At 45.2% G+C, this 23,531-nt stretch overlaps 1 protein-coding gene across 4 annotated transcripts in view; it reads right to left on the reverse strand.

The window, feature by feature from the left end:
- GRIA1 (glutamate ionotropic receptor AMPA type subunit 1) overlaps window positions 1-23,531 on the reverse strand; it is a gene marked incomplete at both ends in the record, with an annotated part of 309,718 nt that overhangs the window by 84,890 nt on the left and 201,297 nt on the right. For all 4 annotated transcript variants that reach the window (XM_082836840.1, XM_082836839.1, XM_082836837.1 and 1 more), the window contains 4 exons: window positions 1,389-1,759; window positions 7,630-7,836; window positions 8,741-8,851; window positions 19,474-19,578. In XM_082836840.1, coding sequence (XP_082692966.1) covers window positions 1,389-1,759; window positions 7,630-7,836; window positions 8,741-8,851; window positions 19,474-19,578 — 794 coding nt within the window. The remainder of the gene's footprint in view (window positions 1-1,388; window positions 1,760-7,629; window positions 7,837-8,740; window positions 8,852-19,473; window positions 19,579-23,531) is intronic.

Genomic DNA, 23,531 nt, shown 5'->3' on the forward strand with positions numbered 1-23,531 from the left:
GCAAAATGAGTCCTGAGGGAAGCTCCTTAGGAAGATTTTATTCCATTGCCACTTAGGAATATTGGTCCTCGCTGACACCCAAATGCGAACCAGGTGGTAAAGATGCCTCCAGGACGTGTCTGTGAGGCCTTGGTATTTATGCAGTTACGCCCCCAGAAAGTGAGAGTGTGTGCAGATCTATTCATGCAGCCCCATTCTAAGCCATGCCTCCCTGCGTGCTTTAGAAGCTTGGTATCTATAAGCGACTGCCTACTGATTAAAGAGCTCATAGACATTAAGCAACTGTAAAAGAAAATACAGTCAGCACTTATTTATTTGTGACATGAACTTTCCAGAATATAGTTGAAAGAACGTTACACACAAAGACAGAAAGGGGGTCAGTAAATTTGGGAATTGGTGTAGGTTGGTAGTTTTCAGATTTCTTGTTTCCCCTCTCCATTCCACTTTTCCTTCTTCCTCCCTCCCTGCCTCCTCCCCTCCCCTCCCCTCTCCTTCCCTCCCCTCTCCTTTCCTTTCTGTTCCGTTTTTCAAAAGAAATTGTATTCACAAGCCCAATACGTAAAACAGACAAAAATGGCGCTACTCATGTCTCCTGTGGGGGCTGAAACCTCACTGATTTGGTCACCCCAGTACTCTCAGTATGATGTCTGAGGCATTTCTAAGAAACTTCATTTTCTAACCGTAAGAAACAAATTTACATCACCATTGGAACTAGATTATTTCCAAGATCTTTCTCAGAACCAAGAAAAGAAGAACCATTTTCTCTTAAAGATGAAGAAACCAAGGTCTACAAGGGCCAGGTGACTTGTTCAGAGACATACAGAAAGTGCTAGAACCAGAGTGAGAACCCACTCATAATTCAGTGCTCCTTCTACCCCTCGGAAATAGTTCAGGATGGGGGTTGACTCTTGACTCACCTAGCTATTAGCTGTGTAACCCTGGAAAGATATTCAGCATTTCTGTGGTCCCTCATTTGTAAAAGGAGATAGAATGAGAATCCCACCTAATGCTTCTGCAAAAATTCAATGAACTAAGGCATGTAGAGGACTCAAAACCTTGCTTACTATATGTGGTAGGTTCTCAACACATGTTAGTCGTACCGTACTGTCCCCCATCCTTTCTCTGTACCTTTTGGCTACAGAACATTAGAGTCGTGATTATCCCTGTTAATCTTGACGGAGCACATCACCCAGATAGCAGATAGAACTGATCAAGGCACAGGACGTGTCCTTATAATCCACAGCACGCAACGGACAGCTGACAGTAAAGCATAGTTGAGAAACCGAATACTATAAAGTCTGGAAAAAATTCCCACCCTTGATTTCCCAGTATTTGTTTTTTCCTATATATATGGCATTGAGCAAAGGGGTTGAGAAGAGCCGACTCACCTTGGAGAAATGTCACATCCTTGCTGCATGAAGGCTCCCAAGGAGAACCACAAGCTGTTGAATATCCCAAACTCATTGGACTGGTCACTGGTTGTCTGGTCCCGCCCTTCCTCAAACTCTTCACTGTGCCATTCGTAGGGGCTGAAGCGGCTGACCAGGAAAAGGACAACACTCACTCCAATGTAGGCGAAAACGATACACATCCAAATCTCATAAGCCAAAGGATCCAGGAAGGAGAAGACCCCTGGCTTGGACTTCTGTGGCTTTTTTATCATGATGGAGATCCCCAGACTCATAAATGGTTTGGAGAAATCTATCACCTCTTCCCGGACCAAGGTGATAGTTAAAGGGGCCACGGCCACATCTGCTCTCTGCAAAAAAACACACACACACAAAAGAAACGCCCTTGAGTTCACCAGCTCTCTGTTCTCTTATTTTTCTCTTCCCTGTGAATATTCTTTTGTAATCTTAAAGGATGTGAGAGTTGGAAAGAACCTTAGGAGTCCAAACCCTCCTGCTCCCTATAAAATATTTATGGTAAATGGATGATCGGCTCAGTATCTCACAGGAGAGATGATCCCATTCTTTGACCGTTCTAATTGTTAGGGGAGTCTTCCTCACCTTACGGAAGGGGGCTGTCATAATATCTGTTATTTTTTGCCTGCCCAACAGCCATGCCTTCTTCCTCTGGAAGAAGAACTACTCCTGCCCCGCGCTCAGTCCTCCTGGTTCAAATGGGACTGATCACCCTGGTTATGAGGTGAAGCGTATCACCCAGGTTTGGCCATCGGTGTACACTACTCCCCTGGCCAGAATGGTTCATTCAAGGACGACCCAAGTCTCTTTGGGCCTCTTTAACGAGCATGAGTCCTGAAAGTCAGAGTGAGAGGTGATCCATGATGAGATAATTTGAGTCACCCTTAATTCAGGGCTTACCCTGGACTCCCTGGGATCATATGTCAATATACTCTTTTGTTTGTCCTCAGGAACATGATCCAATCAGTCTGTTTGCTTAAGCCAGTTTGAGTTGGGCTTCTTTTACCTGCAACCAAGACAGCCCTGGCTAACAAGTGAAGGCAAATTTAACTCAGTAAATATTTACTGGGTGCTTATTATGCGTAAGCCCTAGGCTGGAAGGGAAGCTATGGTCTCTACACTCAGGGAATTACAAACTAGTAGGCGAGATTAGTACTCACACACAAAATTTCCCAGTCTATAGACTGGAGGCATGCTCTCTAAGAGATACAGAATGCTACAGGAGGTCAGGAAGGAATGAATTCTGGCTGGGGAGATCAGGGACTGCGCCATCAGAGAGGTGACATGTAAATTGGCACTGAAGTGAGAGTAGGATTTCAACAGGTTGCTCGGGTACACAATACATTCCCAGAGAAGGGAATCATGTGAGGAAAGTAGTTGCTCTCTGGCAGAGAGAAAGTAAAGTAGTATCACAATTGTTTTTTCAAGGAGACTGCTAAGAAGTGCACAGATAACTCAGTTTTAAAAATTCATGTAGATAAACATAAAATGGTTGCAGGAAATGTTCATCTTTGTGCATCCGGCATGTGGAGTCACCAGCCTTGCTTTTCTGTCTTTCCTACCTCTGCCTAATGGCAGAGGCACTGGCATCTCTGCTATAAAATCCACTGCTCTCTTGGCCTGAGATCAAGAGATCCTGGAAACCTAACACGGTTCCATGGACAGATGCCATGACATGCATTTTTGAAATGAGAGGCATGTCTGTGCAAGTCTATTGGAGGCGGATGGCTTTCTCTTATGATGCTGCGTAACAGTCCAGGTGTGAGGCTGGGGACAGATGCTGCGCAGACTCCGGCCCCGCCCAGCTGCTGGCTGATGTTGCTTAGGAAAGATTTCCTCTGGTTACTCTCATTGGCTGAGATTTTTGAGAAGGCCTTTTACATGGAATAAAAAGCCTGGCTTTAGAATGACTTAAGTTTCTCACTTATAGAAAGAAGCTTTCTGTAAAGCAATGTGGGATTGAATCTGTATTTCATAGTAATTCTTTTTTTTCCCCTAACACCCATTGCATAAATCTTGATACTTTTTACAAACACTTATAAGCCATTGCCAGGAAGAAGATATCTCTTCTTTCCTCTGTAACCTAACATAGGTAGAAAAGGAATGGGGGAGAAAAGTCATGGAACTGACTTAGAGGGAACAACCACAAGTTACCCAAAAGGGAGGTGGATGTCGAGCTTCTAAAGTGGTAAAGGGAATTGAATGGATTTGTCTGATGCCTCCGGATGTGAGTTAATAAAAGGGACTGTGAACTGGAAAAAAAGTCACAAAACCACATGATCTCATTGCTTAGTTCATTTAGCAGTTCCAAGATTGATTCCACGGAACATTATTTTTAGAAGGATGTTAATAAGTATAACATGAAAATAAACACAAATGTAAACAGACTACTTTGAGGTCGGACTTCTCAGAACCTTTAAAAGACCACTGTGCCCTGAGAATTTCCAAGAGGGGTGAGTAGATACAGTGTTTCCAAAATTCTTTGGCCATGGACCCCTGAGGGTCTTCAAAAGGCACCCATATGCATAGGAGACACACACAGTGGGAGATGCTTAAGTTCAGTGACCTCATTTTGCAGATGGGAAACCCAGGTCCAGAGAGGAAGGGTGGTTCGTGCAAAGCAGCAGTGTCTTCAGCTTGTTTGATGTTGACTGAGAGGCTTCAGGAGCTGATTTCCAGCACCTGAGGAAGTAACTGGACCTCTGCAGGATCAGTCAAGGGCAATGCTCGTCTGGGAAATTAGACCTGGCCACTTTGCTTTGTGACTCACTGACCACGTGCCCTCGAGTGAGATGGCTGTCCTTTTGGATGTCAATTTCCTCTTTAGAAAAAGAGGCATAATAATTTTTGCTTTATCTATTGGAGAGCAGTGTTTTGTGAGAGTCAAAAGAATTCAAATACGTGAGGGCACTGTGACCCGTGGGCATTTCACAGGTGCTCAAAATTATTCTCTTAAACAGATGTCTTGCGACAGTGATTCTCAAACTTGAGCGTGCAGCACATCCAAAGCACCTTGGGGTTTTTTTTTAAACCACAGATGGCAGAACTTCTAGATCACTGGGTCTGGAGAGACCTGAGAATTTGCATTTCTAACAAGTTCCCAGGTGATGCTGCCGCTCCAGACTTTGAGAACTACTGACCCAGGAGATCCCCAAGCAAAATACATCTGGAAAAAATCTTGGGTAAAAGAGTAAACCGTGTTGATGCAGTAGGTAAAAGCAAAAATTGAAGAAAATGATCAGGGATGGAGATTCACTCTGAGCCAGGCGCTGTTTAGGGGAATACTCGCCACCCCAGCCCTGGGATAAAGGATTCAGGGGTAACCCTTGGAGGAGGTCAGTGGCTCGCAGGAGTCATGTAGCCAGTAAGCTGGCAGAGTCAGAATTCAAATCCAGGTGTCTGTCTCCCAAGTTCACTCTCTTTCTGCTTCATTAAGACAAAGAACAGGCAAGAAAGTCACTGAGAATCAGGCACAAAGCCATACCCGTGCAAGAAGCAGAAATTTCTTTTGCAGCCTGTGGCATCTGAGAATGCAGACACTGTTGCTATTGTCATCACTAGTTAATAGTGGCCTTAGAGTCCAGTGCTCAGATGGTGTGATTTCTACAGAGGCAGTATGTCCCAGCATGCAGCGTAGGAGCCAGGGCTGCATGTCCCGACGCTGCTCTTTGTCCTTTGCCAAACTGCCTAATCTCCCCGGGTCTCAGTGTCCTCATCTATAAAATGTGGTAAATAATCATATCTACCTTCTGGGGTTGTTATGAGGAGTAAGTGAAATAACATGGGTATTTAGCATAGTGCCTGCCATATATATACTACATGCTGACATGCTACTATTGTAATTGTTGATAAGAGCAAAAGGGAGCAAAGAAGGCGAGAGACACCCTGGTTGACTTTAACAGGCACAGAACGGAGAGATTTGGAGGCCTCCGAATGAATCTTTCTGATCTTGCTGGTCGTTTGTGGCTGAGATATGCTTTCCCCAAACCCCTCTATTCTTCCTCAGTTGCAGGGGGCATTGCAGAAAAAGAAAGCCAAACTGAAAATCCAGAGAGGGCATCCATTTGGGCCCATCGTGGAGTTTTCAGAATACAGTTTTTTTTTTTTGCGGTACACGGGCCTCTCACTGCTGTGGCCTCTCCCTTTGCGGAGCACAGGCTCTGGACGCGCAGGCCCAGCGGCCATGACTCACGGGCCCAGCTGCTCCGCGGCATGTGGGATCCTCCCGGACCGGGGCACAAACCCATGTCCCCTGCATTGGCAGGCGGACTCTCAACCACTGCGCCACCAGGGAAGCCCCAGAATACAGTTTTTACTGGGCAGAGGGACAGGCCTTGTGGAGGTGAGGGGAAAGGGGAGGGCTAGCAGTTGAAGCATCCAGAGGTAATTTTGGTTTGTCACTGATGAGCCAGTGACCCATGACTAATGGCTGGCTACTGGGGGGCTTGCCCTTAGGATAATCATATCATTGTTCTGCTCAGATCATAGGCCTTTTCTAAGGGAACATGGGATGAAGGTAAAGATGAATGTTGTTGGAGGTGAAAAGTTCCCAGTAGTTGCCATGGGGATGACCTTAAGAGCTTGGTGGAGGTTCCCATGGAAACCAACCTCAAGATGCAACATTAATCACCCATATCTCTATCTTTCACCCGTGGGGCTTCCCAAAGGTGAGAGGCAATAGAGGAGGAGAGAGAGTAGAAGCACGTCCCCCTTCTCAACTCATTAACCATCTTCCCAGGTTATCTCAAAAGCCACCTTCCTAGAAAGGCTTTTCTTTGTTCCATTTCTTTCTTCTTTGAATTCCCTCTGTATGGCTCTCATGGCCATCATGACTCCTATTGCCTTGACCTGAGACAATGAGATTTTAAAACCTCCTAAATGGGTGCTTCATCCTGACCAGAACTCAACACCGGCTTGCGGCTCGGCATATGCTTCTGTTCAGAAACCCAGCCTGGAGTCTTTGATTTCTATGAGTGAAGCTCTGGTGGTCTCTTTCCTGCACGTGGTGGCAGGATTCTGCTTCCATTGCCTTTTGTTGTTCCTCTACTCAAGTACCTTCATGATCTTCCAGTGCCCACTGAATCAATCCACACTCTTTCCCATGTCATTTCTTACTCAGACTTTATCCCTGACTACTCATCCCAAGCCCTCTACAAAAATCATCAGTGTTTTCTCATTCTCCTTTCACACCTTACTTATTCCATCACCATTCCATAGTTTATACTTTAGAAATTCTTGGGCTGCCTTTCTATTTGAATATGGCCGTGTTCAAGCTCTACATCTTTCTGGAGGGCTAGACACACTCATATTAGCCTTTTGCCTGAACCTTGATTCTCTGCTGTCTTACCATTCTCTCATTGTCTTTTCTACCCCATAAAATGTTAAAATCCTTGGGGACGGGGATCAGATCTTTTACTTCTCAATGATCCCTTAAACACTTAAAACAATTCAGGGCATTCATTGGCTTCTCCAAAATGCTTCAGTTTATTGAAGACTTTATAGCAATTGTGTGTGGTCTTCTTTCAAGTGTGGTGAATGGAGTAGACCAATCCCTATTCACAGATAACTGTTACATAAGGCAGGGTAAGCCATAAAAGAAGCAGAAGCTAAATTCTACAAGGAAGGCAACAACAGTTAAAAAGGGTTCTCCCCATACCTGTTACGGGGAGAATGAAATGACATCTTGGAAAAAGTAGTATCTGATACAGGTTTGGGGAGAAGGGTGAGATTTTTAGAGGTGCAGAATGGAAGGGGACTAGAGAACAGAGTGACTCAGGGTGGTGTGGCTGAAATGGAAGGTGCTAGAAAGGGCAAGTAACTAGAACGTTTGGTTGTATCCAGGCTACCCCCAACACCAGGGAAGAAATTCATATTGAGGGAGACATAAGGGACTGAGCAGGGAAGTAACAACTCAGCGGTCTGCCTCGAGAAAACTGATCTTGAAGCTAAACTATCACCTGTATTGGATGATGATCAACTGAAGTCACAGGACTGAGCTGAGTTTGGCTGAAGGAGCTGGGACCAGGAACCTGAACAAAAAATGTCTTCAGATATGGGATTTTTGGACTCCTCATCTTTTCGGCATCAGTAATACTAAATCATGGGGTCTAATAGGCATCTATGGGCAGGGCCAGCCAACCACCAAATGATTTCCTGTCAACCTCTCTGCCTCCACTTCCAATTGCCCACCCTGTAGGGAACTTACTCCATAGACCAGCTCTCCCACCATGCCATTCCAAGCCTTTGTGTCAGGGTCGCGGGCTCCATATTTCCCATCACTGACGATCTCAAGACGGTAGGAGTAGCCCACATGCTTGGCAATCTCTGCTGCCAGCTCTACACAGTAGCCCTCATAGCGGTCATTGCCTTCAAACTGGTTGGCATTCTTCTTGAGCATCACATAAGGATCTTCCTGGTGGAGAAATGGGAGACAGAGAATGTGGGTTTTGGGTTCACTCTTGCGGAGGGAGGCCTTTGGCGTGGCAGAGGAGGATGTCTCCAACATTGCTAAACTTTGGGGAAGTCTCTCTGGCCCCTAAATCCACTTCCTGCATTTCTGCTCCTCCCATTACAAAACTTCTTGGGTTAAGGAAGCAAACTATTAAAATAGAATGTTTCACTGAGACGCCATGCCTAGCTTTTCAAGTTGTTCCAGGAGCTCTTGTATTTTTGGGAGGTGTTAGGGGAATAACCCTTAAATAGGCTCCAACTGTCTCATCACTGAAAATCATAGCAGCTTTACTTATACTCACTGTAGGTGCTGGACTTTAGGGAACTTGCTTTGAAAATGGCTTCTACTAAGGAAGGGTAGAGTCAGAACCACTACAATTTAGTCTCACCCTTATGTTTTTGTTTTTTTTTTTTGCGGTACGTGGGCCTCTCACTCTTGTGGCCTCTCCCATTACGGAGCACAGGCTCTGGACGCCCAGGCTCAGCGACCATGGCTCACGGGCCTAGGCGCTCCGCGGCATGTGGGATCTTCCCAGACCTGGGGCACGAACCTGTGTCCCCTGCATCGGCAGGCGGACTCTCAACCACTGCGCCACCAGGGAAGCCCACCCTTATGTTTTATATACATTGGAAACTATGGCTCAAAGGAGGGTAAGTGACTTACTTATCCAAGAGCACAAAGTGAAATCATGGCAGAGCCAGAGAGCAAAAGTCCCTCTGACTTTCAGGATATTCCTTTTTTACTTCCTCTTTCTACCGACCACACAGTTTTGGCAAGAAGAATGACCAGCTTTCACTCCTGGGAAAACCTTTGTGTTGGTCTGTCTCACATCCCAGGTAAACTCCATGAAGGACTGAGTACTCACTAGGATTGTAGTGACGATGTACGTTCTATTCTGGACACTTGAGTTATCCCCCCCGGCTTGAGCATCCGTGGCTGCAGGGACAAACTTATCATCTTCATTCCAGTAGCCAATCTGTTAAAGAGAGGAAGGTGGTGACATAAGGTGATCCAGGCTCCTCAGGAATGGCCCACTCTGGGTCCCCCAGCCAACACCAGACAGGAAATCAAGGAGCTGAGCATCACACCAGCAATCCTGGACACACCAGGCTCTGAGGTATTGGTAGATATAAACAACAAGAGACAAGATGCTCTCTAGGTCCTCCCATCCCCACCCCATGAAAATCCTCATCATGATGGGTAAGCCTGAAAATTGCCTCTTAAGGGGCGAGGATTTAACTGTTGATGCAGCTGAACTGTTACGTACAATGCGAGTCAGGGCCATAGAGATTTAATTCTCTGCAGTTGTTCACAAGGCCAAACCCCACCTTCTCCCATGCCTAGTAACCCTTCTCTTCCTGAGCTCATTCTGAAGTGTAGTGGGAATCATATGATTTAAACTGTACATTCTTGTTTTCTTTTGCTTTTTTTTAACATCTTTATTGGAGTATAATTGCTTTACAATGGTGTGTTAGTTTCTGATTTATAACAAAGTGAATCAGTTATACATATACATATGTTCCCATATCTCTTCCGTCTTGCGTCTCCCTCCCTCCCACCCTCCCTATCCCACCCCTCTAGGCGGTCACAAAGCACCGAGCTGATCTCCCTGTGCTATGCGGCTGCTTCCCACTAGCTATCTGTTTTACGTTTGGTAGTGTATATATGTCCATGCCACTCTCTCACTTTGTCACAGCTTACCCTTCCCCCTCCCCACATCCTGAAGTCCATTCTCTAGTAGGTCTGTGTCTTTATTCCCGTCTTACCCCTAGGTTCTTCATGGCATTTTTTTTTCTTAAATTCCATATATATGTGTTAGCATACTGTATTTGTCTTTCTCTTTCTGACTTACTTCACTCTGTATGACAGACTCTGGGTCCATCCACCTCATTACAAATAGCTCAATTTCGTTTCTTTCTATGGCTGAGTAATATTTCATTGTATATATGTGCCACATCTTCTTTATCCATTCATCTGATGATGGGCACTTAGGTTGTTTCCATCTCCTGGCTATTGTAAATAGAGCTGCAATGAATATTTTGGTACATGACTCTTTTTGAATTATGGTTTTCTCAGGGTATATGCCCAGTAGTGGGATTGCTGGGTCATATGGTAGTTCTATTTGTAGTTTTTTAAGGAACCTCCATACTGTTCTCCATAGTGGCTGTACCAATTCACATTCCCACCAGCAGTGCAAGAGTGTTCCCTTTTCTCCACACCCTCTCCAGCGTTTATTGTTTCTAGATTTTTTGATGATGGCCATTCTGACTGGTGTGAGATGATATCTCATTGTAGTTTTGATTTGCATTTCTGTAATGATTAATGATGTTGAGCATTCTTTCATGTGTTTGTTGGCAATCTGTATATCTTCTTTGGAGAAATGTCTATTTAGGCCTTCTGCCCATTTTTGGATTGGGTTATTTTTTTTGTTATTGAGTTGCATGAGCTGCTTGTAAATCTTGGAGATTAATCCTTTGTCAGTTGCTTCATTTGCAAATATTTTCTCCCATTCTGAGGGTTGCCTTTTGGTCTTGTTTATGGTTTCTTTTGCTGTGCAAAAGCTTTGAAGTTTCATTAGGTCCCAGTTGTTTATTTTTGTTTTTATTTCCATTTCTCTAGGAGGTGGTTCAAAAAGGATCTTGCTGTGATTTATGCCATAGAGTGTTCTGCCTATGTTTTCCTCTAAGAGTTTGCTAGTTTCTGGCCTTACTCTTGTTTTCTTTTTAGGTTAACTGTATTTTTCCATCTGGATTTAACTTTTTAGGTGATGGTTATTTTATCCTTTATTTCTCTTATTTCCAATTTTTGACCTATTATGATACTGAGAATATAGTTGTGCCTGCAAACACTGATTGACATTACTTTTTTTAAAAAAATTAGTAGTTATTTATACTGACTCATTTTCCAAGGTCTTTTAGCAAATACTTATTGGATCCCTATTGTGTGTAAGACTCCGAGCTAAAACATTGGTGGTATTGTGGCAGGGTTGAGAAAGATACAGAGGAGTCTCGGAGATAGTCCTTGCTCTGAGGATCCCTCCAGTCTATTTGGGAAGACAAGACACACACATGCACGTGGCCCCAGAAGTGACAAGTGAGTGGCTCAGGTAGCTTGAGCCTAAGGAGTTTGGAGAAGTAGAAGCCTGGTATGGAACCTATGCTGGGAAAAAGGCAGCAGGAGGAGGTGAGGCTTAAGTCACGGGGGATGGAAAGGTTGAGCCCAAACCTGTCAGGTCGGAGAGAAGATAAGCCAAGATGGGAAGGCGGGAATCTGCCCAGATATGTAAGTTCAGTGGGTCCTGAGTGGAGGATAGGGTTAGTCCAAGAGGGCAGTGGGCGCTTGGGTCTAGGTAGCAGAGGGATTGGAAGGCCAGGCTAAGTGGTGTAGACTTTATTCTGAAGGCAACAGGGAGTCATGGAAGGTTTGGGAAGAGCAGAATGGCGTGGCTAATGCACACACACACAGACTCCACACACACCCCTATGTCTGTCTATCTTTTATTTTATTTTATGTTTTGGCTGTGTTGGGTCTTTGTTGCTGCGCATGGGCTTTCTCTGGTTGCGGTGCATGGGCTTATTGCGGTGGCTTCTCTTGTTATGGAGCATGGGTTCTAGGTGTGCTGGTTTCAGTAGTTGTGGCACACAGGCTCAGTAGTTGTGGCTCACGGGCTCTAGAGCGCCGGCTCAGTAGCTGTGGCTCACAGGCTTAGTTGCTCCACAGCATGTGGGATCTTCCCGGACCAGGGATCAAACCCATGTCCCCTGCATTGGCAGGCGGATTCTTAACCACTGTGCCACCAGGGAAGTCCCTGTCTTTATACATCTTTAGACCGTTGTGTTTTGTTTTGTGGTCATTCTGCTGGCTATAGTTTTAAAGGGCAAACAGGAAGGAGAACTGAAGCGCATGTGCAAGGGGAGGAGCAGGTCTCTAAGTCAGCCCAGGTTCACAAAATCCAAGGCACATGCCAATGGTCCACTCAGATGTCACCTTCGCCTTGATGTCTTTCCCAGTCCCCTCAGTTACAAAGAAACAACTCTCCCTGCCATTTCACCGCCATTAACAACAGTAGTAATAATTGCCGACACTGGTCATGTTCTTGCTCTGTCAGAGGCTGTGTTTGATAGTTTTTGTGCCAGTTCATCTGGCTTAGAAGAGTTTGTTAACTTGCAAGGTGATGGTGGTGATGCAGCTGAGAAGTGGTTGAGCTCAGCCTGGAATGGTGGTCATCTGTCTCCAGGGGCAGCTTTTCATCTTGACGCTGTTCTTTCTGCGAGGGGACTTAGCCCTGGGCTGGGAATCATATTAGCTGACAGTTACTGAGTGCTTACTGTGTTTTAGGCACTCTTCTAAGTGTTTTTTATGTTTTAACTTCTCTCATCCACACAAAAACCTATGAGGTGGGTAATCAGTGATCACTCCTATTTTAAATGTGAAGAAACTGAGATGTAGGGGAAGTGGAATAACTTTCCCAAGGCCACAGGAGAGTCGTGGAGCCAGGATTGGAGCCGGGCAGGCCGATTGCAGGGCCGTGTCCTTCTGTGTTCCACTAGGGTGCCAGCTGGCCCTGAGCGCCTCGTGTTGGTTCCCATTGGCCCCATGGTCTAGCTGTTGGCATGTCTGTCCCCATCTCTCCACGATGCTGTGGGCTTCTCAGGGACAAAGCTAGAGGTCTGTTCGTGCTAGGACCCCTTTCTTAGGGCCACAGATTGTACCACAGAGAAGCAGCTCAGGAAAGGTTTGTTGAGAGAATGAGTGCATCCAACATGGAGACAGTGGATCCTGTTCATGCTGAGACAGTTCAGAGGCTTGAAGGGGGGTCAGGGGGAGCTGTCTCTCAGGACACTGGGTCAAGATTTGCCCTCATGCCGGCATGGGTACCATGTTGCCTGTGTGGGGCACTTTCAGTCAGCCTGGAAGGGGACATGTCTCTCTAATGACAAAGAACCAGAAACTTAGATTTCCAGAATATCAGAGCCAAAAGAGGCCTGAAGAATCATTTCCTCCAACCTCTTCCTTTTTTACAGAGAGGGAAACAGAAGTTCAGAGACCAGGGGACTTGCTCAAAAGCAGAATGTAGTCCTGCCTCCCCCATTTGGCTAGGCCAGTGTTCCATGGGACCCTAGGGCATCTGTAAAGGCCCTTCACCACTTTCCTGGGAGGTGAGGGGTCAGAGAAGAGGGGGAAAGCCCTGGGTTCCTCACCCTTGCTTCAATAGTCAGTTCTGCTTTTAATCCATTTCACGCTTTGAGATTCCCCTTAAGAGTTCATTTTTACAAGGAGCCCATTCGTTGAAAAATAACTGTTTGAAACCATTATTGTAGCATATCGTGGGGCGAGTTTCAGAAAAGAATTTCCAAACTACTTTCCTAACACTTAACTGTATTTTGCTCTTCCCCTATGCAAATAGCACGGACAGGCTCGGGATTATTTTCTCTGTTTTACAGAAAAGAAAACTGAGGCTTGGGGAGATCAGATGATCTAACTTATATAGATTAAATAGCAGATTAGTGGCAGGGCATAGGAGCCAGGTCATGGACTTCAAAGGTAAAATTATTGAATATAATCAGTACACACCTGGGAGACGATCAAGCAAATGTAATTGCCATTTTCTTTCCCCCTGTAGTTGATGCTATGGTGTTTTCATGCCCTTCTCTTTCCCTTCCTCCTCCTTTTTCTTCCTTCCCTCCCTTCTTTCCTTTCTTCCTTCTCCCTCTTCAGGATTAGTCACAGGTTTAGTTGTTCTTAGTTGTTCAAACTCAACAACTGTCAGCCTTGAGGAAGTTGCCTTCTTTGACATGCAACCAAGTTCTCTAAAATCTATTGTGTTTTCATTGGTAGTATTTTTAAAAGTGATGGCTCGATGGTCCAGAGATTGGTCTCTGGCATCAGACAGACCTGTTTTAAAAGGTAGACTTTTCTTGTTAGTAACTGTTTGACCTTGGGCCAGTTACTTGACCTCAGTGGGCCTCTGTCCCTGCTCTGTAGAATGGATACAACAAGAGTACCTGTCTCGCAGGGCTGCTGTGGGAACCAAATGCGTTCATGCGTGGACAACGGTACGCATAGTGCGTGGTTCATATTAAGTTGCCAGTAAACTAAAAAATGATAGCCAGTAGGATAATGCCTGATTGAAGGCTAACAGGCTTCTATACTGTAGTACATTTCAGTTTCACTCTGCTATTGAACATTGTCAATCTCCAAAAGAAGTATATATTATGGAGTATTTCTCAAACTCATTTGACAGCGTAACCCTCTTTACATGCAGAATGTCCTAGGATAAATGGTGCAAAACCCACAAAGCACGGCTCTAAAATATCAAGTTATTTGATCAAAGAGAGGGGAAAAAAAGCAAGATAAATCTGTACAGACCAGATTTCTATGGCTTAGAAAGAGATTTTAATTTTTAGAATAGGGATCCTTCAGAGCTGGTGTTATAGCACTAATGTTAAATTGGTATCTATAAAAATTATTGTCTAGCTTGCCTTATATCAAAAGCTAGAGGAACAGTTAAGTGTTGTAAACAAGCTTATTTTATTCCTAACCCTTTTGTAGGGAAATAAGAACTATTGCCAGTCAGAAGAGCAGGGTGATGCCAAAACCCAGCTTGCCCCTCATGTAAGCTAGCAGGCTGAGAAATCTCCTTCCACATTTTGATGAAAAGAAAGCTGTCAGAGATTTTTGAAGGGACATTGCACTTCAGAGATGAGAGCAAATTTCCCTTTCTTAGAGAAGTGGGCTGGATTATTATACAGCCCTTTGATTCTCTACTGAGGATATGGAGGAACTTTGATTCTATCTCAAAGTAAATCAGAGCTAGTAGTTTGGTAAAAATTGGGGCCCACCGTTCAGGAGAGGATTTAAACAATTCTGACAGTGAGAGGTCTTCTCTTGGGGCCAGTTATAATTTTTGATCTCCTGTTTTCCATCTACCTCTAAAGATTGTTTGAATATAGGAGATGAGTCTAGATGATAGATTAGATTTTTTTAAGTAAATGAAGTCTACAAAGGAGATGATCATTGAACAGTACATTCAATTGATTTACCTTGCATAGTCGTCAAATCAAATGTCCACATTTTTAGCTCTAAGCTTCCTCTGAAGACACAGCCCCTGACCTCCAAAAAATGAGATCGATTATAATAGATTTTTAAAAAGGAAGACGTCTCTTGTGGCAAAGACAACCTGATGACCGCCAAGGATTCTTGTTCGCCTTGCATAGCGTACAGGTATGGTGGGAAGTAGCTACCTGGACAGCAGTTGCATTTCCCAGCCTTCCGTATGTCTAGGTGGGCCAGGTGATTGGGTTGGCCAGTGGAATGCAGCAGAAGTGATGCACGTCTCTCCTAGCCCGACTCCCCCAAACCTCCAGCACAGTTTGTAATAACTTTCTTCCTCCCCTGTTAGCTGGCTGTTGATAGCCAGGAAGACCCAAACAGACAGTGGAGCCTCCGTAAGCCTGAGTCTTAATCAGAGCCCCCAGCCCCCATACTGGTCACTGGGTGAACAAGAATGAGACCTTTGTTTGCATTAAACAGCTGAGATTATAGTGTTTATCTGTTACTGCGCCTAGCGTTATCTTAACTAACACACTTAAAGAATTTGAACTTCATAAGTGTGTGTGTTAACTTTATCTGAGTTCTGCTTGAGGTGTTTTTTTAATTAAATTTGCCAGCAATTTTTTTTTCTTACTTGCTGGCAGATCTGTGGAAATACGGGGTCAGAGTAGTATGCTCCCTGGTTGCCCAGCAACATTCAATACACTACCCACTCATTTAATGAACAACCACTTATTTGCACGTGCTTACTTATGTGTCAATATATTGTGGGCACTGAGGATACAGTAAATAACAGAACCATGTCCCTGTGTTAAGAGAGCTGACATTTTAGGGGCAAGGAGGTGAAGAAGAGGGGAAGAAAGACAATATATATCCAGACCAGGGGTCATCAAACTTTAAAGAGCCAGACTGCAAATATTTTAGGCTTTGCAGGTCATGCAATCTCTGTAGCAACTACTTATCTCTGCTGTCACAGTGCGGACGCAGCTATAGACGATACCTAAACAAATGAGTTTGGCTGTATTCCAAGAAAACCCACAAAACTCTATTTATGGACCCTGAAATTGTAATCTCATATAATTTTAACATATCATGAAGTAGTCCTCTTTTGATTTATTTCAAAATGTAAAAATCATTAGCTCACGGGCTGTACAAAAACAGGCATTTGGCTGAATTTGGCCTGCAGACTGACGTTTACCAACCTCAGGAGAGATCAGTAAACCAACAAGAATATATCAGAAGGGGTAAGCACTGTGAAACATTGGGACAGTGGGATTGTGCTGGGTGGATGGGGGTCACTTTAGATGGCTTGGTCGGGGATGGCCTCTCCAAGGTGACTTTGCCTGGGCCAGACTTGAGTGACAAGGAGAGACACTGCATATGAAACTACAGTGATTGAGAATGTTGGGTAAAGGAACAGAAGGATGCTATAGGGTAGCTGTGGAGTTATGAGCCAGAGAAGGAGGAGCAAGGGCTGATGTCAGAGGGGTGCAGCGTCTGGGGTTCTGAAGGTCAAGACAAGAAGTTATATTTCACCTGCAGTAGGAAGCCAGTCAAAAGCTTTAGGCAGAGAGAAGCAATATAGCCTGATGTATATTTGAAAATGATCATCCTGGCTCTTGTGTTGGGAAAATGGCCTTCTAGAGGGGCAAGAACGTGGCCAGCAGGACTAGTGACTGGTAAGGAGGCTCCTGAGTGAGTCAGGCAGGTGTGGAAGGTGGCTTGGGCTCCGGGGTCAGCAGTGGAAATGGAGAGAAGTGGTTGGATTGAAGCTCTGTCTTAGAGCTACACGAGGTCTCAGTATGTCCAAAGTTGGGTGGCAAGGATTTAAAGAAAAAACTTCCAAAGGACATCTGGACTGGAGAGCTGTGCATTGACGTCAGTAGGACCTTGTGTCACTTTCTTCCCTGCCCGGTCTTTCCTTTCCAGTTATACTTGGGTCAGAACTGGGGATGACAAACTTGGGGCCTGGCAGGGGGATACATATCAAGCTGAAGTGAGACTTGGCCATTTCAAGTCCAAAATTAGCTACAGGACCAGTAGTGATGGGCAGAGATGGTTAAATCAGCAATGATGGTCCCTTCATGAAAGACCTTCGAGAATTTTCCTACACTTCTCTCTTGGCAGCCTGTTACCAGAATTTGTGATCCTACTTGAATTTGACAAGGTATTTTATTTGGATAGAGGTCCCTAAATCAGCACCCCACGGTGAAGTGGAGTCTCTGAATGGGATTTCCCAAGGATTTAGCTTTAGTGGAGCCAGTGCCCGTTCTGGCATTTGAAGATCCTAAGCATTGGATGGGTGTATGTGTAGAGCACACACATTTCAGTAGGATGTCAGAATGGACCCAGATAACTAGAGGGTGTGTTGGCAGATCGGTGGCCATGATACGTGCTTAAAGATCAGGGGAGAGTCCTCAAGGCCCCCGGTCAAGCAGCAGAAGCCCCTCTATTACCTACATCAGGTAAGGCCAGGCACTGCTCACTGAAACCAGCACAACGAGGTCACTGTGAATCTGAGAAATTACTTTGTTAGGAGGCTGACTGAGTAAAAGGCCTGAAGCCGCAGGTGTGGAGGAATTCCTTGTCCTCAAGTCAGATTCCCCGTAAACAAAGGATGCTTAAGCCCACATTCTAGGAAAGGATTTAGTCATTGGAAAGTAAGTTGAAAAACAGCCCCAGGATCTGAAAAATAAAGCACAACGATTTGCTTGTAGATTTTAAGGTTACTCTGTAATTTCTATTTGCTGATTTATCCATTCCATGGGCTTGCACAGGCTGACTCACTCAAAATCAAGGCTGACATAAAAATCCCTGTGGCCTAAAGAAGGCAGTTGAAACAAACAAACAAAACATGGGCTGAATGTCCACTCCGTTCCAGGGGCTACTTTTGGGAATCCCTTGATACAGGCAAGTGGGTAGCAGACATTGTTTCACTCAGTGCTGATGGTGACCCTGTGAGGTAAAGGGCATTATTCCCCATTTGGAGATGATGTAACTGAGGTCCAAGGAGGCTAAGTTGTTCAAGGTCACGTGCCTAGTAAAGAGTAAGGCAGAGACTTAATTCGGGTTGTGTCTGTCTCCAAAGCCTGAGCTTATAACCATTCTGCCAGTGTATCTCACCAAACCACCCAGAGCATCATGGACCTCCACAGGCTGGGAATAGAAAGCATGAGCAGAGCTGTTCTGTAGAACTTGCTGGGATGATGGAAATGATCTGTTGAGTACATCTGTGCTGTCTAGTATGGCAGCCACTAGCCACCTGTGGCTACTGAGCACTTGACATGTGGCGAGTGCAACTGAGGGGCTTTGAAATTATTTAGAATGAAAGTTAAATGGCCATCCATGGCTAGTGGCAACTGTATTTGACAGCACAGGCCTAGAGAGCATCAAGTTTGAGAGATGAAGACCCAGTCTTCAATGTGCCAGGCACAGCCCTGAGAACTTCTGCACCCGTTAGATCATTTAATCCTCTCAGTGAGCCTATGAGATTGGCATTGTTATGGTGCCCCCCACTTAAGGCACAAAGAACCTGATTTATTTGTCCAGAATCACAGGCTGGTAAGTGGTGATGCCAGGATTGAGTCCCAGGATTCCAGAGCTAATACTCTGATCCATGACACCCTAGTAGCTTTATACCATGTGTGCAATGCCTCTTACCCATTACGCTGTGCCACCCCAAGGAGCTAGGAATGTGATGAAGGCCATGGACGGCAAAATAGAGGCTGCCATGAGTCATTAACAAGGGAGCCTAGGGCTGGCTTCCCTGAGGAGTAGCATTTTCTCTGAGTGTTGAAGGCTGAGGAGGAATTGGCCAGGCAAAAGAAGGGGTTGGGGTAGGGGGAGTCCTAGGCAGAGGGAACACGTTTGAAGGCTGGGAGGTGAGAAAGAACATAGTGTATTCCTGGAAGTGAAAGTTGATCAGAATGACTGGAGTGGAAGGAGGAAGGAAGTGAGTGTCAAGGGTCAAGGTCAGAGAAATTGGCAGAGGCCAGAGCACACAGAGTGTGGTAGAATTCTGAATGTTTTCTCCAAGGATTTGAATGTTGTTCCAAAATGTTTAATATGCATACATATTATACATTACATACATATACACAAACTAAGTTTCACTTATACTTCTATGTGGAAAGTAGAGGGGATACGACCAAGTGTGGATCAGGAGAAGATGGTTCACTTCCTCAATAAATCATCATTCTCAAGTTCTTACTTTGGAATCCTATAGGAGCAGCAGGGGCATTTTATACACATCTTTTACTTTATACTTTCACAGTAATTTCCCATCCCTTGGATCTTCACAAGCACCCCAAGACAAAGCTAGAGATTTTTTAAATCTCCATTTAATCTCCTTGATTCTCAGAGGAAGGAACTGACTTGCCCAAAGTCCCAGCTGGTTAGTGGCAGAGCTGAGGCTAGAATCCTCATTGCCTGCATCTCTTCTAAGAGATCCAGTCCAGGAAAGTGGGCTTGCAAGGCCCTCAGCTCTGGCCTGAGCCTCTGCTCAGCCCTCTCCTCCCTGAGGAGCTGAAGCAAAGGGACCTTTACCTTTCGGATGCCGTCGTGCTTCATTTCGATCACATGGAGGGTGTAGTTGGTCCGGCGTCCTTTCTCATTAAATTGCACGTTTCCTGTCAAGCCTTCAAACCGCACCTGGAAAAGAAAGCCAGGTGGTGACCAGTGAACCCTGAAGTTGCGCTTCATCTTTGTTCATCGGTTTGCTTTTTCTGCTGAAGTGCAAGTCCAGAACCTGAGGAAGTTACATGGGATGAGGTCTTGGAGTAGCATCAGTACTAAACACCTCTCTACTCCTTTGCCTGTAGCAGTCATCACTGTTAGAGTTCAGTTCTCTTGCCTACTAGACTGAAACTCATCCTGAAAACTTTTTCACCCATTGCTTTAGGCAAACAGTAACAGTGGATCCAAGTAGATCCTAATAGGAAATCTCTGTGCCATCCTCAGTCAAACACCCCCATCAGGACTACCACTGTGAGAAAGACCGCTCCTCAGGTGCACACCTTCGGATGTAGAAGGTGAAGGAGACCTGCAAAGGAAGAGACTGGTGTGCCATCCCTGGTGAGTCAGGAGAAGACCCAGGACCAGGAGCTGGCCTTGTGATGCCTTGGGCTGTGCCTCAATATGGCTTCTTAGTTCCTTTGTGAGTCCAGGGATTACAGTACTTGGGAGCCTAAAGACCTAGAATTGGGAGACCTGGATTTTACCCCAACTTTCCTTTGAACAGCCAAGTGACTTTGGGCAATTTGCCTCTCTAAGTCTCAAACTTCCTGCCCCATCTACCTTAAATGACACAGCAAATGTGAAAGTGCTGTGCAAACTTTAAAGCACCTGAGGAGATCCTTTGTAAGACCAGAGCCTTTCAACAGGTCTCAGCTGGTGGAATCAAGATGCGTATTGGAAGCCCCCAAATACGCTGCGTGGAACTTCTCCACAAACAAGACAGATTAAACTTCCATGGCTTCCTATCTCCAAGTTCACTTTAAAGGCCAAGTAGTCAACATGGGGGATCCAAGGCCTTTGGAACCAAGCCTGCTGCTCTGGAGGTGACCAATAAAATGTATCCACCCTCGAACTGGGGATGAGTCTAGCTGTGTATCATCAGCTTGAGTATAAGAAATCACATTCTCCAATGATGGTCCACCATGTGTCCTCAGATCAGTCTGGCCTAAGGCCAGTGAGGTGAGCCTGTGCCTGTAACCAATATGAACCCGGCCCTTTAACCCAGCATTATTTATTTCCCCCTTCTTCAGGTAGCTTAAAAGGAAGCCTCACAGGGTGTTACCATTTTCTGACAGTGAATGACCAGTCCCTCTGCCTTCAGAATACAAGAATAGCTGGTGTGTGTGTGTATTTGAGATGTGGGGGTGGGAGGGAGAAAGAGAGAAAGAAGAAAGGAAGGAAGGAAAGAAAGAAGGAAGGAAGGAAGAAAGGAAGAAGGAAAGAAAGAAAATGTGTGTGTGTATATGTCTCCTCTCAGGCTGACCCTCCCATCACCTCCTGGTTTGAAGTCTCAGTGGGGAGGTTACAGCAGGCCCACAGCACTGAACAAATTATATAACAAGCTCTTCACTCTCTGAGATGAAATCTGGAGAAATTCTTGCTCTGGAAAAGTCTAGGCTGGTTTTGCTTTTCAAGGAGGAAGCAAAGTACCAATTCTGCTACAAAGAATAAGAAGAGAGCAATTCAAATCCATCAGAAGCTTCACCTTCTCACCTTGGTCATCTCTTGCCCATCTTTAGCTTCCCATTCATTGCTGTGTACCAACTTATGTGACTCATTTGGAAAAACAGACTGGGATAGATGTGCAGATGGTTTGCAGAAACAGAAAGAAGTGTCATTAATGACTCAAATGGGCATCTATTTTTGGTGCTGGTATCAAGTGTCATACTAATTATCATTATGTCATATTCATATAGCAAATTGCATAATGTCTCTATGACTCAGTTTCCTCATTTGTTTTATGAGACCCATTAGGTTTAATTATGTCTTAAGGTTGGTTTACAGATTAAATGAGATTTTTTTGATCAATGCTTGCCCCATGGTGATTATTCAACAAAGGCCAGCTATTATTTTTATTATTACAAATTGTGTTATTAATACTACCAGCATTTTACAAGTGTTTATGAAGCATTTTCAAACATATTACTTCATCTCCATTCATAGCAGCCCCCTGATATAGGTCAGTTAGAGAGAGATTAGGATCTTCACTTTCATGACAGAAACCTAAACTCTGGAAGGTAAAGTGATTTGCTCAAGACTTAGGACTTACAAGTGTCCAAGGCAGGCCTGAAATCCAGAGCTTCTGACATATTCTGGTTTCTTCACTTAATATACCAAGTGGCCTCTCAAACAGAGGACAGTGCTACTGTCCTAGGCTCTGAGGGGTGACACAGAGATGTACAGAGCATGTGTTCTCCAGGCCTACTACTGCTATCCTCTATTCCAGCTGGGCCTTCCCCAGGCTGCACTCTGTTAATTCCTCACTATGTGGCCATGTGCAAGTCACTGTGCCTGTCTGTTGTTGGCTTCCTCCTCAAAGAACTGAAGTGCTTAGCATATTGTCTGGGACATAAATGTTCAATGAATAGTGTCTGTTATCTAAGTGATGGTGCTGGTGATGATGATGTTGAAGGTAATGATTACTACTACTACTGTGCTGTGTACAGTGGGTACGCAGTGTGGCGAAGAAGAAGATTTAACATGGAAGCCTTGGGTCTGATACGCTGTGGTCTCACGGCAGGGGATTCTTTCAGCAGAAACGAGGGTCTTTTCACTGTCATTTTTACATGTCTTTCTCAGTTTCCAAAAAAATCAGCAGCAGGAAAGTTTTGTGACCCGAGGGCCCCTTGTGTTGCCACAATGTTTTCACAAGATGCTGCTTATTCGATGTTCCCAGAAACCCAGTGAGTAGCAGAAGCAAAGGTTATTTTGCTGATGTTATAGATAGGATTACTGAGACTCAGAGCTATGGCACTTGGGTTCAGGATTCACAGTACATCAGGAGAGGCCCGGAGCAGCTGAAGGCTCTGACCGTCTAGTTGGAGAAGCCAAGACTTACACATCCTGAGATAAATTAGAGTGGGAAAGAAGACGTGCCAGAATTACCGTTCCATGATGGCAGAGCAAGGAGAGGTCAAGAGAATGGACTAGCCCCAAACCATGTATGAGGGTAGTCTGGACTCATAGTCAGAGGAATAAGCTTCTCAGAAATATATGCTATGGGCACATCTGGAAACTGCCGTCCTATCCATCAGGACTGAGCCCCTGAGCCCTCATTCCCCACTCCCACCCCCTACCCCCATGCTGGGGTGACAGGGATCAGACTGAGGGAAACCTGGAGTTTCCCCTTAGCTCCTGCCTCCTGGACCTCCCATCACTGTCCTGGCACCTACTGACTCCCCCCGTGAAAGATGGATAGTTCACCTTGGATTTCCTGTGAATGGTATTGGTTGCCAGCTCAGAGCCTGCCACCCATGAGCTGCTGAAGCATACATTTTCTCTCTTGCTTGGTGCCCGCCCATTGCTGGTTAGTGTTTCTACTACTTGAGCCATCAACCCTGATGACTCCTCCAACCCCATCCCCGGGGCAGGGGGGGGCAGCGGAGATGCTCTGGGCCCGAGGCTTCTGCAGCCTTTTTGTGGCTGCCGTGAGGTGGATCTGTTCTCTTGGCCTCTCCTCCTGCATGCTCACTGGGTGTGGGAAGTCAGAGCCTGTGGGCTAGATCCCAGTAGACCACATTCTGGTTATACTAGCCAAGTTAAGTCTCAGGACCCCTCTGAGCTTCCACCTGCCCACCTGAACAATGGGAAGAAGAATCCTGCTCTATCTCATGCAGTTGCCCTGAGGTTCAAAGAAGCTTGTATGTTATCCCTTTTTTAAAAAATATATTTTTGAGCCTTGTGACAAGCCAGTGAGGGAGGCAGTGCTAAGAGGATTATGTCCATTTAAGAGATGAGGAAATTAATGCCAGAAAAATGGAGCAATTAATCCAGGATCCCCCAGGTAGCCCCTGGTGGAGTCATGGCGTGAACCCAGCTCTTCTCTTCCTACGCGCTAACAGCCAAGCACGATGCCCACAAGTCCTCAC

Source organism: Leucopleurus acutus, assembly GCF_964270905.1.
Source record: "Leucopleurus acutus genome assembly, chromosome: 3".
Classification (NCBI taxonomy): Eukaryota; Metazoa; Chordata; class Mammalia; order Artiodactyla; family Delphinidae; genus Leucopleurus; species Leucopleurus acutus.